Raw genomic sequence first — 14,075 nt, 5'->3', positions numbered from 1 at the left:
ACTGGAACGCTAAATGGCAAGGCTTTGGCCGGTAAAGTGGCAACTAGCCACGGCCGAAACCTCCCACCAGATCAGACCAATGACAATGGTTGGGAATCGAACCCGGGGCCTTCCACTTATCAGAAGAACGCGCACCACTGCGCCAGGTAGGTTGCCCTTTTATTTGATACCAACAACACTGAATGTAGATTACTCGTATATTGTTAGTACGAGTTTGTACATCTCGATAGTGTTAATTCGAGCATAGCTACACTTTACCTAACGTCAGTCTAGAAAAAGTATTGGGTCATTACGAAGAGGTGTGAACCATGGTGCCTGCCTAATGGAACTAGGAAGAACATGGGACTACATACCTTCCAATTACCCAATAAAAATGTTATTTCAGCACAGGCCTGGCCAAACCTCGTGTCTGCTTTTACTTTGCGCAGTCCGCGAGTTCCTTGTCGTATGAAAGGGTTCGTGCAGCCCCACAACATTCCCGTCAATAGAAGTAAACCTGTACATTGTACAAATATTATTACAGTCGGTAAGCACAATTATCTTGATATGTTTTATAAATAGACTTCCTAATGATCAATGTGCTTAGTATGAGGTTTTACACTTTACCAATTTTGATATAATCCGAGAGTCGAATTACTTCAGCGTTAGCCGTTAAGCTCAAGTTCGTCCAAAGATACAGCCAACGCTCTAAGGAAAATCAAGGATCTTTTCAGAAAAAGGGTCCATTTTGCTCTGATGTTATTTTGTTTCGACGCTCGAATTCTATCAACGTTGGAGAGGTGTAAAATCTCTTACTAAGCATACCTATTGGTTAAATGCGTGTTTTAATTTTTTAAGTAGGTAGGTAGGTACATTATTCTTTATGGGCGTGTACACGTATCACCACCTACCACAGTTCAAGTATCACCTACCACAGTTAGGTATGTTAGAAATACTTCTTATAGTAAAAAAGCAAAAATTATAAGGACCAAAGATACCAACTAACATGTTAAATTTTTATACTTGACTAGGTATAACTGCCTGGAACGAACTATAGTCTTTTTTCAAGCAGTTGCCGCATCAATTCCTACACAATAATATTATCTTGACGGACTCTAGGCCCAGTAGCCACCAGTGATGGGCGGAGTTGTGTTCAGCAGACCAATTAGATTTATAATAGACGACATGATAGAAATTATCATGTTATCTTTCACAGACTTAATAAGTCGACTCTACCTACCTATACATCTACGCTCCTCTCTGCTCTTCGATGAACAAATACTACCTAAGTGGATATCGGGCCCACTCGTTAGTAACTTAATTTGTCTAACGATCATGACTATTATTATTAATGAACTTAGTTATTAAATCGTTAAACAAATGTTGTTTATAACTTTATACTAGGTAGGTACCTAGTAGTAGGTATGTACCTAGTACCTACCTACTAATGTTCTAGAATTTTTGAGATTTTAAAGACATGGACGTTCCATCTCACGTTAGTAAAACTGTCACTTCAAACATTCTGCGCGCGGGTTATACATGCCGTCACGGAAAAAGCTCTAACTTAGAATAACAACTCGACTCCAGCCTTGGATCAGCGCAGTGGGTTGGTTATCGATCTATTTGGTAGAATGAAGAAAGACGCAACGGAAGGGATGGAGGGAAACTTTCGTTACTGAAGTGTGAAAAGAAATTCTATAGGCAGACATCCCCTCCACTCGCGTCCAGAACGCCAATACATTGCAGTTGTCCCTAGCTCTTGTTACCTGAATCCAACGGTACCACATATTTTCTGCCAAATAATATTCATTATTTGGTGAAATGATGATACCTATGGTTCTCACATCTCACATTTCAGATGAGAAGAAATTATGGTAGATAGGTATATTTTAAAAAAGAAACTTTAATTTCAGCTGTCTAAAATATAATATTTATTTCATATCAAATACTCAATTAAAAATAAAATATACCTAGTACTTAAGTTTCATAAAAAATAAATTTATAAATAAAAACAATTACCAAAGCCACCAAAGCATATAAATCGCAATATTATGCATTAAAGTTTTTTCATTTTTATTTACTTACTTAATTACAATTTTGAGATCATACTCCAATATATTTCACATAATTAAAACAAGGTAATATCAACATACCTACTGCTTTGGTTTTTATCACGACTTTTCTTTTTTTAGAGGACAGTCCTTTTAACTCTTTTAAAACTCCAAATAATTTCATAAAAATATTACTTAATTAGTTTAGGAAATGTGACTACAGTCTAAATGATCACAAAATTAAAAATACTTAATCAATAACTATACCATATACATACAATATTTAAAGTTAAATATAATAAAAAACTTGTAAAAATTATTTTAAAAATTAACTAAAGCAAATAACATTATTAGAATAAACTTTATCATGAAATATGCAAACATGATTTCAGTTATTTATCTTCCAAGTGGAGTGCCTACAGTCATAGGTTTCACCTCGGAAAACAAACAGTGATTGTCATCAATCCACTGAACAAAGGCTTCCCCCAAAGCTACAGAGCACTCCAGAGCTAACAAACAGTCATTTTCCGCATGATGAGCATCTACAGCTTCACGATTCAACAATCTGTAATAGATATCCTTTAGCTTATATTTTTCAGTTGGCTTCTCACCTTTGCTCCATGGGAATCTTCTACGCGCCTTTGAAATAGCTAATGCAGAACTTAATTTTTTAGGTGTTTTATTTACACATTCAATAACAGCTTGTTTTGGTGTCCTTTCATTAACTGCTTGAGCACTGAGAGTATTGTCACTGAAAAAGTCTATTTCATCTATTTGAGTCTTATTTGTGTAGCTTATAGTATTTTTTTCTTTAGTTACTTCTATAGCTGTTGTAGATATATCATTTGCTTTCTTTTTCTCCATAATATCATAGAATCCATGGAGGCAATCTGCACACATGAGATCATCAGCTAAACTCACACCGAGTTTGTTGAAGTGATTTTTCAATATGGGGAAGTCAAAGTTGTGCCCGTTTTGAGCTATTAAACAAACTGGTTTAGTGAACAGGTTAAGAAACGTGTTGATAACTGTAAATACCTCCTGGTTAAAGAAAGGCTCCTGTTCAAGTAAGTCATTACACAGGCCCGTCACCTTGGTGCCTTCGGGTTGTACCATCCTGCCGGGGTTTAAGCACAACGTAAGCTTCTGCTGGACGCGGGGCGCACATCCCTTGCGCGTATCGAGGACATGTTGCCTTTTCACGGCAACGAAACTTAATTCAGTTATTTTCGTCCTGTTATTCTCTTCCTGCGGCAGACCGGTGGTCTCGAGGTCAATAAACACGTACGTCGCGATCGCGGGCATTGTCGGAAATAATATTGGAACTGATTGGAGCCTGATAACTTAAAGCTTACCTAAATATGTCCACATTCTGGGCAATCACACTAATTACGGTGATTAAAGAACTGTATTGGGTGACTCATACCTAGCACACCCAGGTTCTTCGTAATGTTTTATGCATTTCTGTCGTGAATTTAATATTAAACTACAGTTTGCAAAGCTCCAAATACCTACATGAATCAAGGATAGAATTTTTTTAATGGATGTTGTTGGGATTCATTATACACATAAAAATCGAATGAAACTTAAAATGTATTTTACTTTAGAAAATAATAAACTGATAAAAAAATTATGTACAATTATTGTTTATCAACAAAATCTAATCTGACTTGAGGTGCAGGTCAAGTGTCAACCGTCAACCGTCAAATTGACATTTGACAATGACTCTTGTTGACACTGACACTTAGTTGATAGTTGACCAGTGTTCCTCTTACGATATCAATTTTACCCTATTTCCTGTAGGAATTCGCCCTTAACCAACAAAATTCGAAATACCTAGGTAACCCTGATTTAGGGCACCTTATTATTAAAATAATAAAAACATCTTTCATAATTTTTTATAATTATCATTTCACGATTGTGGATCTTTAGTCTTGTGACGAAAAAAATTATTTTGATTATCCTTTTCTTTCTAAATAGTTATAATAATTCTATAAAATAAGCTATTATTTCGCAATGAAGAATGAAAAACTTATTCATTCTGCCATTTTCTGATCTTTTCAAATCTATCTTTTTAGAAAGAGCAACCGCCAAGCTTCTTGCTGATTCTTCTCGGTAGGAAAGGCATTCCGAACCAGTGGTAAATTACTTTTGACAATTCAAAAGTACTTGTAAAAGTTTAATTCAATAAATAAATAAAATATTTATCTTCTTTGATAGATCTAATAAAAAATAAAAAATATACGCTGTGTGTGTGTGTACCATCAAAAAATAAAGTTGCCGCCTGAAGTTTGATTTTACAATCCGAAAGTACCTTAAACTCTTAAGAACATAAAAAGAGCCATAAGCCGTACCTAAGTCGCTTCGCCTTAAAATAGGCTGAAATCTCTAAATGTGGAAACACTGCTATTGATGTCGACCATCATTGATCACAGATAACTACCTATTATAAGTAAAGATGACTTGTTTTATCCTTTATCCCTTCTCGAGGCCTTCTCGCATCCTTCTTGTGCGCGAGTGGAAACGCTTCATAAAATCGCTGGAGCTACTAGATTTTAGGATTTTAGGTGTAGTTACCGGGTGATAATGATAGTTACTTACGAATAGGTAACTAGGTAGTGTAGGTAAACTAGGTACCTACCCACATGAGTATAGTTACCTAAGTAGTTAAGTATATTTTAATAGAACAGCATCCGCATAAATGTAAAAGATCTTTGATTTTCTGAACCAGTGTTTTTATAATGTACTTATTGGGTAAAAGATAATTATTATAAAAATTGTTCAAATTATTTATTTATTTATTTATCATACTTAAATAATAATGATTGTTACATAACTAATATGATTTTGTTTCCATAATATTGCACAACGATTACAAAAATATTCATTACAAAAATAAGACTATGGACAGTAAACGACAACGCATAGAAATAAATATTCCGTACGAGCCATTATGGCATAACGAAATCTCTACCGAACTGGGCGGTGCGGTCATGGTGCGGTGTTTTCATGAAAATGTACTCTACCGCAAGCGAATGCACACACAGTACAAATACACAATGAGTCCGTTCCGATTTATGGTTGTTTGGGTTATTTTAATTGGTTGAAGGTTTAGCAGACGTGAGTTTGCTAATAATCTGTCACACAAAACCTGGGATTTGCCATGTGTTCAGCTTCTTTATTTATTTATTCTAAATATTTCGCTACACCAACAGCAAGTTCACAAATAGCTTAAATTAAAAATAATACATAGTTAGTGTTATTCTGTGTGACACGCCACATATAGATATTGCACAACTATAATTGTAGGACAAACTTTATAATACGAATGACCGTACACATTTTAGTACATTAAAGTTCAAGAGTCTGAGTGGCAAAAAAAATTACGAAACATAGTGACAGAAAAGCAGACTCATTTTCGTCCAAAGGATCAGCCTGGCTGTCCAGCGCGGAAATGCAGCTAGTATTCTTGACACCATTCCTCGCGGGCATGATTTGTATAGTACCTAATTAGATAAGGCTAGCATCAAGTTTAAGTACATTTAAGTGCAATTTATTTTTATTGTGTGTTTTGTGGCTCCTATTTTCGAATTTCGATAATAGTGTGATTGTGAGAAACGCGCCTTCTATGCTTTGTCGTTCACTGGACTAGAACGAATAATCGCAAAAATACATTAAAGTAGGTACCTAAGTACTTATATTATAATTATTATTAATCAGACCTAGGTATTTTTATCTGGAATTAATTTGCTTTGGTACCTACCCATTAGTTTATTGCTTCTTTAGCGTAATTACTACATGAAACTTTCTACATAGTCCTTAAGTAGGTACAATGTACATATACCTACTTAGGTATACGTTTTAATCTATATACCCCTATGTCTTAGACACGTATTAGACAGCCACTTTTGAATGCCCCATACTTTACAAACAAATACTTAGATAAGTTCCCATGGTTCTAAGAATCAATCAAAATAAGCATATAAATAGAGTTATGCATTGTACATTTTTGTAATCCTTGAAACTTTGTAAACTTAACTGAATTTGTACATTTTAAAAACTAACGGCACCTATTTAAAATTTTCGATTGCTGTCCAGTTGATAAGAAAATCAGTGAAACTGTATGGCGACTGTATTGATTCCAACAGATATCAGAACAATCAAAAAACAAAGCAAACAGAGGACACAAAATTTTCCTCGATATATCCCTCTATTTTTCTGAAGTATGGGAGGTAGGTACATTCGAGCAACAGAACTAAGTATGAGAAAAATCAGTCAAGTGCGAGTCGGACTCGCTCAGAAAGGGTTCCGTACCATCGTACAAGAAATAACACTTTTTTTTAAAATTTCCATGGCGGCAATTTTGAAATTTTTAGTAGGTATTTGTTGTTATTGCGGCAATAGAAACACATTCTGTGAAAATTTCAAGTCTCTATCAAATCGTGGTTCACGAAATACAGCCCGCTGACAGACAGACGGATGGACGGACGGACGGACAGCGGAGTCTTAGTAATAGGGTCCCGTTGGCACCCTTTGGGTACGGAACCCTGAAAATTAACTGAACTTGTCAAAACCGAAAATAAACTACGAAGGAACTGAAAATACAAGTTGTAAGTTAAAAAGTTTCAATCTCCTTTCCTCAAGTTCTAATTCCATTTATCATCATTCACCATAATTTCGGACAAGATCGACGATTGTGTACAACCATTGTATGGAGTTTCGAACATTGCGTTCTTCATTGGCCAAATTTCTTCGTTCAGCGAGTAAAGCTCTTGCCCTATCAGAATCTCTTGACGCTGCTCGAGTTATGTGCGCAGATTCAACTCGCAAACTCGTGTTTCGCTTGTGGAGATCTATAATTTCTTTTTTGCGAGCTGAAATGGAATTATTAAATGTTTACCTACTTGCGGTTACGCACTCATCCCATTCGAGTCCGTGAAAATACGAATATAAAAAAACTCGGACTGAACTCGGATATTAGGTCCGCACTCCGCACTAATACGATCTCTGATCCAAATCCAAGCTATTCAGTGGACATCTTTGACTTTTCTACGTTATACGTCCGATTTGAAACCAAGGCACATGCGAGATATTCTCACGGATGACGGAGAGAAATCGGATAACGGATGTCGGATCTAGTGCATATGCCGTAAGCTACTATACAAATAGTTCTGTGACTACTTTGGAACGTATTTTCACGGATTCGGATCGGATGAGTGCGTAACCATCTTACAGTTTTATACCTAATGCAGTCATTGCTTATTTGATAAATTTTAAATTAGAGTGCCACTAAGACCAATTTGCCTAACTATAACATTACCTGTTTCATATTCTTTATAAGTCTTCATAATTACTTCAATTCCTGGCCAACTACTTAAGGTGTCTGCTTGGCAGCTAAAGTCTTGGACTTTTTCCAAGTTATCACAGAACACTTCGTTAACTCCAGAAGCTGAGTTTTGTGGTTCATCCATAGAAGTCGCTTGAGTAACCGCTACTACACAAGAACTTTGAGTAGTTTTCAAAGAGATAATCTTGGAAATATTCGGAATATTTATGGTTGGGTAATATTTTGCTGATTTTGAACAATTTTGGATATTTTCACTGTCAAATCCAGAGTTTATATTTCTTTTTCTCGTGTTTGGACCACTGAAATGCTTAACGCTTCTGTCTGCCATTTTCGATAACCTATTCAGCTCCGAGAAATTTTTTTCAGCAAGAACTTTTATGCTTTCACCTTCGTCGCCCTGTGAGTCTAATCGTCGCTTGATAAGAATGTTGTTCTCGTTGACATGTTTATTGATTTCAGTGAGTATTTTTAATTGGTCCTTTGGGTCTAGTTCTTCGATGTTGGACTGAAGTTTCGGTTGCTTTAATATTTGGCCGGTTTTAATGGGAAGATCCCTTCGTTTCCTCTCTTTTTCAATTTCTTGCCACACTTTTTCGTAATCTGAAATCGTTGTTTATAAATTACATGAAAAACGAATTCCTTTATACTTAACGTAGAACATTTCATATCCATTTTAACTATTATTAAGTACATACTTCAAAAGGAACTGTTTCCTCAAGTAACAAACCTTGCTTTTGCTGTGATGTGACTTTCTTTAACTTTAGATTAAACAAAAATTTTCGTTTTGGCTGTTGATCTTCATCATCTTCTTTTTGTACAGTATCTTTGTATATTTTTGTTGTACTAGATTTAGAGTCCTCGGGTACATTTTCTTCTTTAAGGAGACAGTCTATTCTCCCTGCAGCTATATAAGCACATGCTACAGCGTCTGTTCTTAGAATCTTCTCTTGACGTTGTAGGTTCCTCTCTGAAAATAAAAAATTGAGGTAAATTGAGTTATATTTCATCATAAAACAAAACTTTTCAGGTTTGTTACACTAACTAGTTAATTACCGTTAAATTCGTTTTGAGAAGCTAATTTAAAATTAGCAAGGAACTCAATTTTGATTTTTTCGTTTTGTTTTAATTCGTTATTTTCATCACAATCTCCATATTCATCTATCAAAGAATTATATATTTTCAAATCTTCTTCTCCATAATCACTGTCACTATCAGTACAGTCCTCACGTATAACAATTTTTGTATTAGCAAATTCTTTACAAATTTCAGCTTTCATTTTTTCTGGAGTTATGACATTTTTAGTGAAATCGAATACTTTTTTTGGTTCAGTTTTTTGAGATTCATTGTTGGAAACATTTTTTGTATCCCGATTTGAGAGATACTTTAGCCTGCGTAGCTTCTTTCTTTGTTCATATACATCTAGGGAACTTAGTTCTTCTATTTTAGATACTTTAGGCCTTATATTTGTTATCACAATTTTTGGCTGCAGCTTAGAGTCCATTTGATACGGACAAGTTATGAAAAGTTTGTCATTCGATTTTGTTTGATCAAACGGCTTTTGTAATTCTCTCTTGTTTTGGCCCATCATCTTAGCATATTCACCGTTTACAAATGATTGGTTTAATTTACTATCTGAATCAACTATCATTGGCACTTGATATACTATTTGAGGATTCATGATCACTTTCTGATTAGAAGTTTGGAAAACTAAGTCATTGAGATTATTATTATTGGTAAGTGTTTGTAATACATTATTGTTTGTTTTTAAAACATGAATCTCCTTGTTAGTTGATGCATCTTTGCCTTTTACTATCGAATCGTTACTTAAATTTGCAGTTGAGATTTCTTTCAATTTATTTTCATTTGACATTGTTTTCTGTTTAACTGAATCGGTGTTAACTTTACTGTTGTTTTTAATCATCATTAAGTTTGTAGGAAATTGGACATTGCTCAAGTAAACAAAATTCGGCTGTAAAACAACATTTTTAGATTCAGTGGAATTGAGCTTGTCACTAATTTTTACTTTCTTTTTTAAATCTTGTTCTTGCAAGGTTCCTTGTGATTTCTCCTTCACGACTATCTTATTGCCATAAATCTGATTTTCAGTTATCAAATTCTCGAAGTCATTCTCGTCATAGTTATCTTGATGCATGCGCTTTAATGAAACTACTTTTGAAGATGTTCCATTTTCATTGACGAGCTCTTCTTTACATTTTGTTATTTGGCTGGATGGTCGTGAAGGAGCTTGCAGGTTTTTTGAATTGAATTCAGTTCTTTGTAGCAGTACGTGAGGATTTTGCTGCTGAATTGTTAACAGCATTTTTGGATTGGATGGGTTGTTTTTCTGTATAAATACTATTTGGTTTTTTGTTTCGTTGTAAGATGAATCCGCTGGTTTGGTTGTTAAGCTAGCTTTGGTTGTTTCTATGTTTATAGGGTTAAATATTGGTCGCGTTTGTATTTTTACAGCTGGAGTCTTAAATGAAGATTCTTGTACTTCATTAGATTGTTCAGACTTAGGATCAGGTTTTCTAAATTGCGATTCATTCTTATTTATAGCCTCCGCTGCATTAATTAATGTATTTATGCTGTTCGATGGTGTTGCTATAATTGCAATTTCTTTTACGTCAGGTTCCTTTATTGCACTTTTAATGACAATGTTACTTTGGATTTCTATTTTGGATCCATTTTCTTTTATATTTGGAGTATGGAAAGCAGGGTTAAAAGGCTTTTTAGGTAAGTGGTTTTGGAAAATTGCCTCAGGAGGATTGCTTACACATTTCATATCAATTTTACTTATAGGTATACTTGTTTTTAGACTAAATCTTTCAGGAGGTTTCTTTTTGATCTCCTTATTGGATATTTGAGTAGGTGTTGTAACCATGGCACTTGAACTCTGAGCTAGTGAAGTTGCATTCATTTTTGATTCTGGAATCGAATTTTTATTAGTTTCACTTGTAGGAGTGGCAGGTATGATTTCAGGTGTAAATTTTTCTTCAAAATCTGTTTGTGCTTTAGGTACTTCACTTTGTGATTGCTTTTCCGTCGTTTCAGGTTCAATTATTTTTTCTTCGGAAACAATTGGCGCTGTTTCCTTTGTGGAGGTCGGGAAAGTGACCAATTCAGAGTTAGAGGTTTCTTTTTGAGATATCGCTGTTGCATTTGTTTTAACTTTCCCTGGATATGCCACTGGTTGAAAAGCTGAATATCCAGGTACTGAATATAAATAGCCACTATAGCTTGAATAACCCGATTCGACTTGCTTCGTAGTCGTAACACTAGGATTTGGGTTTGGTATTGAAGATGGTGAAATTTTCGGTGAATGTGATATAGGTTTTGGTGGTACAAAATTAGTTTTATCTATAAAAGGTGGTGGTTCCTCGGGCTTTGGTGGTTCAGGGGGCTTAGCTATGGGCGTATTCGCTGTAACACTGGGCTCCAAAGTTGCGGGTGCAGTTTCCTCTTCGGTGGAAGTTACTGGTAGACTACTTTTGCTCGACCTGCCTGTAAAAATAGAAAAAAATATGCTATAAATCGATACATATTAAAACTAACAGGTGTAAATTTTAATGGGATACGAATATTTAGGTTCACATTTGACACGGTTTTATTAATTTCAAAATAACTAAATGACAATCGTAACAATTTTATTGAAATAACAATTGCAGAATATTTAAAAATGCTTTGCTGGTAGGTATATTAAAAAAGCTAAATGTAAGCAACCGAGTAAAAAAGAACTACTTAACAAAAAGTTATGCAACATAAAATTACAAAAAATATCAACGCAGAGTAGGTAGATAGATAGGTAGAGTAAGCTATTCTAATAATATGCAAGCATATTTGAAAGTAGGTAAATATCTACCCAAAAAGCGATTGCATATTCCTATACTTAAGAAGGTACACGAAGCTTACAAAAATAATATATTGATACCTACAGCAGGCCTAGTTATGTGATGAAAAATAACATAGCCAAGCGTTGAAGACATTTTTACATAAGTAGTAGGTAAATACCTTTATGAGGTATTTTTTTTAGTGATGCCCAGTCCAGTCCAATAGATATTGATAGATATATACTTAAATATGTTTTATTGATTGTACCATAAAATTACCGCTTCTTTCTTTCTATACATTTAACAAAAATTCTTGGTGAAGAAATAATACTCTCGTCCGTGGAGAATGGAGATGCAGCCTTAGGTCCAGTTTAAGAAACTAGCTTAGTTTAAAAATTGCGAAAAACCAAATTAAATTTGAATTTCGCGGACAGGCCCGTCGCTTCCACCTTAAGGGGTATGGACACAGGTCTGCCCGCGAATTTCAAATCCAATTTGGTCCCCCGCAATTTGCAAACTAATACGACAAAGTAGGCCCATGACACTTTAATTGCGCCAATGGCAGTATTATCCTCACAGAATTATACAAAAATATAATGGTAAGTAGTAAAGAAAACCCTTAAGAAGCCCTTACTATATTAGGTATGTTTATAGAAAATACTACGTTGGTCAGTGATAGCCTAGTGGCTAAGGTATCGGCCTCCTATTAGGGAGGTCGAGGGTATGATCCCAAGCACTCCCTCTCACTTTTCGCGGAGCTATCTATGAGTATGTGCGTTTTAAGCAATTAAAATATCACTTGCTTTAACGGTAAAGGAAAACATCGTGAGGAAACCTGCATGTCTGAGAGTTAACCATAATTATCTTAAAGATATGTGCAGTCTCTCAATCCGCACTTCTCCAGCGTGGTTCACTGCGGCTACACCCTTCTCTTTCTGAGGGTAGACCCGTGCCCAGTACCCAGTGAGTCATGGGCCCGATGGGCTGATCATGATGGTGATGAACTACGTAGATATATTACGCGCGATCTAGGTTTGCCGGCCCGCTGCAGCCTGCAATTCTCTTTCTCTATCGACGCCCCGCCATGAGAAATGCTCGCTGTCGTTTTCTTACTTGGTTACTCATAAGCACACAGTTGTTATTCGGGTCGGCCAGGACCATAGTTTCAGCTACGTAATATTATATTATACTTACTGTGTAGAAGCTTATTAGGTGGTTTTGGTGGAATGTATGAAAAATATGTAGGTAGGTAGGTACCTAGTAATTAGTTACATATACAAAATGTCGCACTATTTTCATTCAAGTCAAGCGCATAGATTTTATAATTCGCGGATATATTTAGGTGGATAGGTACCAAGTGGGTACTAATCTTTGGACAATTACCGCCAGTACCTAGAAAATGGATCCTTGCCTTACTAGATAGGTACTTAGGTTACTACTACGAACTGTAGGTTGAACCTATAGTTCACAGGTCGACATGGCAATCGGGCTGGGCATGCCCCGCACACCCGCACAGCCTTCGCGCTAACCCGGTGCGGGATAGCGCGGGGCGTCTCCCCGCCTCATACCCCGATTGCCATGTCGATTTGTCGCGTACCTACCTATACTTACTATATTTTGAAAAACGCCCCAGGTCTCATCACTAACATTTAGTTCCGAGCACGCTGACATGATGCTCACTGATCGCAAGTCCAGTGTACTTGTATTACTTAGTGAGGTCAGTGCATACACATAAGTCTGTCATGGCATGGTCGTGACACTGTAGTGCTGATGACGACGCTTTACGCGCACTCTGATTCGGTTAACATCAGAGTGCATCGACAACATTTCAGTTGATTGTTTCTTAACCTGCTCTTGGCACATTTAGATAGAAGAGCGAAATGTATAAGTACCTGAGTAGGTAACATGCAGTTCGAAACCATACCCACTTAGAGTTCGAAAATAATTCCATTAAATGGATCGGGCCTGGAACTTCTAGCACGGTTGGATGCCCATTGGATATATTATCCAATTTAATTAAAATATTATGTAGACATAAACCAGACTTGTCGGGGATTCGAACCCGGAATCTTCAAAAGCAGCTGCCAGCTTGCCATACGACAACAGATTTTTGGGTCACTGCTTTAAGTCACCACTTGGTCGCAGGTAAGTCAAGAGTCCAAAGTGGTTTTCAAATCAAATCACATACGTCATCATTGTTGACATGAGATTTATTAAATTTATATAAAAACTGATTTAATACATATTAATTCTACCAAAGTACAAAATATAAATTCTGTGCATTCCATGGCACAGGTATACCATACTTATACCAAATCATCAAGCAGACGCCACTCCGAAGAAGAATCCACCAACAAACCCAACGGAGAAGCAACTGTTTTTCTTGACGAAACTACCCACCTTGTCTATAATCTCTTGACTCTTCCCTATGGTATCCCTAACTTTATCCCAGTTCACATTTATGTAGCCTAAGTCGCTGGCAAAATGAAGAAGTATGACGCCTCCGCCGAGACCAAATGCTGCAACTTTGCCAATCTTGGCGACACCAATACCCGTTATCCATCCACTAATGGTTCCTAATATCAAGTCTTTACTGTTATTTTTCGATATTTTATTCAGCGTGTCGTCGAAATATGCTTTTTCTTTACATCCTATCACTTCGGTCTTTGAGTGATTGCGTAAATCAAAGTCTGGTATGGGCTTAGCCATTTGAAGGCATCTTTTACAAGCCTGATATTTTTTATAATTGTAAGCTTGAGAATAAATGTATAGAAGCTGTTGTTTAGTTTAACTTAGCATGGGGCGAAAGATGAAAATTTTGATATCGACTTGACATCGTGTCTGACAGCAGTTGACATTTTGACAATC

The 14,075-nt window shown here is 36.0% G+C and overlaps 2 protein-coding genes across 2 annotated transcripts in view; both read right to left on the bottom strand.

Annotated features, from left to right (window-relative positions):
* The window catches only part of LOC123865354, a 4,762-nt gene extending 1,046 nt beyond the window's left edge, over positions 1-3,716 (bottom strand). Inside the window, exons 1-2 of the mRNA XM_045906343.1 lie at positions 2,431-3,716; positions 354-510 (exon numbers count right to left, since the gene is read on the bottom strand). Of these exons, the coding sequence (XP_045762299.1) occupies positions 354-510; positions 2,431-3,335 (1,062 nt within the window). The 5' untranslated portion in view covers positions 3,336-3,716. The remainder of the gene's footprint in view (positions 1-353; positions 511-2,430) is intronic.
* Positions 1-14,075, bottom strand: part of LOC123865791 — a 20,749-nt gene extending 6,674 nt beyond the window's left edge. The window contains exons 1-5 of the mRNA XM_045907025.1: positions 13,529-14,075; positions 8,431-10,881; positions 8,105-8,344; positions 7,351-7,977; positions 6,627-6,904 (exon numbers count right to left, since the gene is read on the bottom strand). Coding sequence (XP_045762981.1) covers positions 6,693-6,904; positions 7,351-7,977; positions 8,105-8,344; positions 8,431-10,881; positions 13,529-13,916 — 3,918 coding nt within the window. The 5' untranslated portion in view covers positions 13,917-14,075 and the 3' untranslated portion in view covers positions 6,627-6,692. The remainder of the gene's footprint in view (positions 1-6,626; positions 6,905-7,350; positions 7,978-8,104; positions 8,345-8,430; positions 10,882-13,528) is intronic.

This window comes from Maniola jurtina, chromosome 5 (assembly GCF_905333055.1).
Source record: "Maniola jurtina chromosome 5, ilManJurt1.1, whole genome shotgun sequence".
In the NCBI taxonomy this organism is placed as follows: Eukaryota; Metazoa; Arthropoda; class Insecta; order Lepidoptera; family Nymphalidae; genus Maniola; species Maniola jurtina.
The sequence above is the reverse complement of the archived record's forward strand: the minus strand, read 5'-3'. Positions and strand labels throughout refer to the sequence as shown.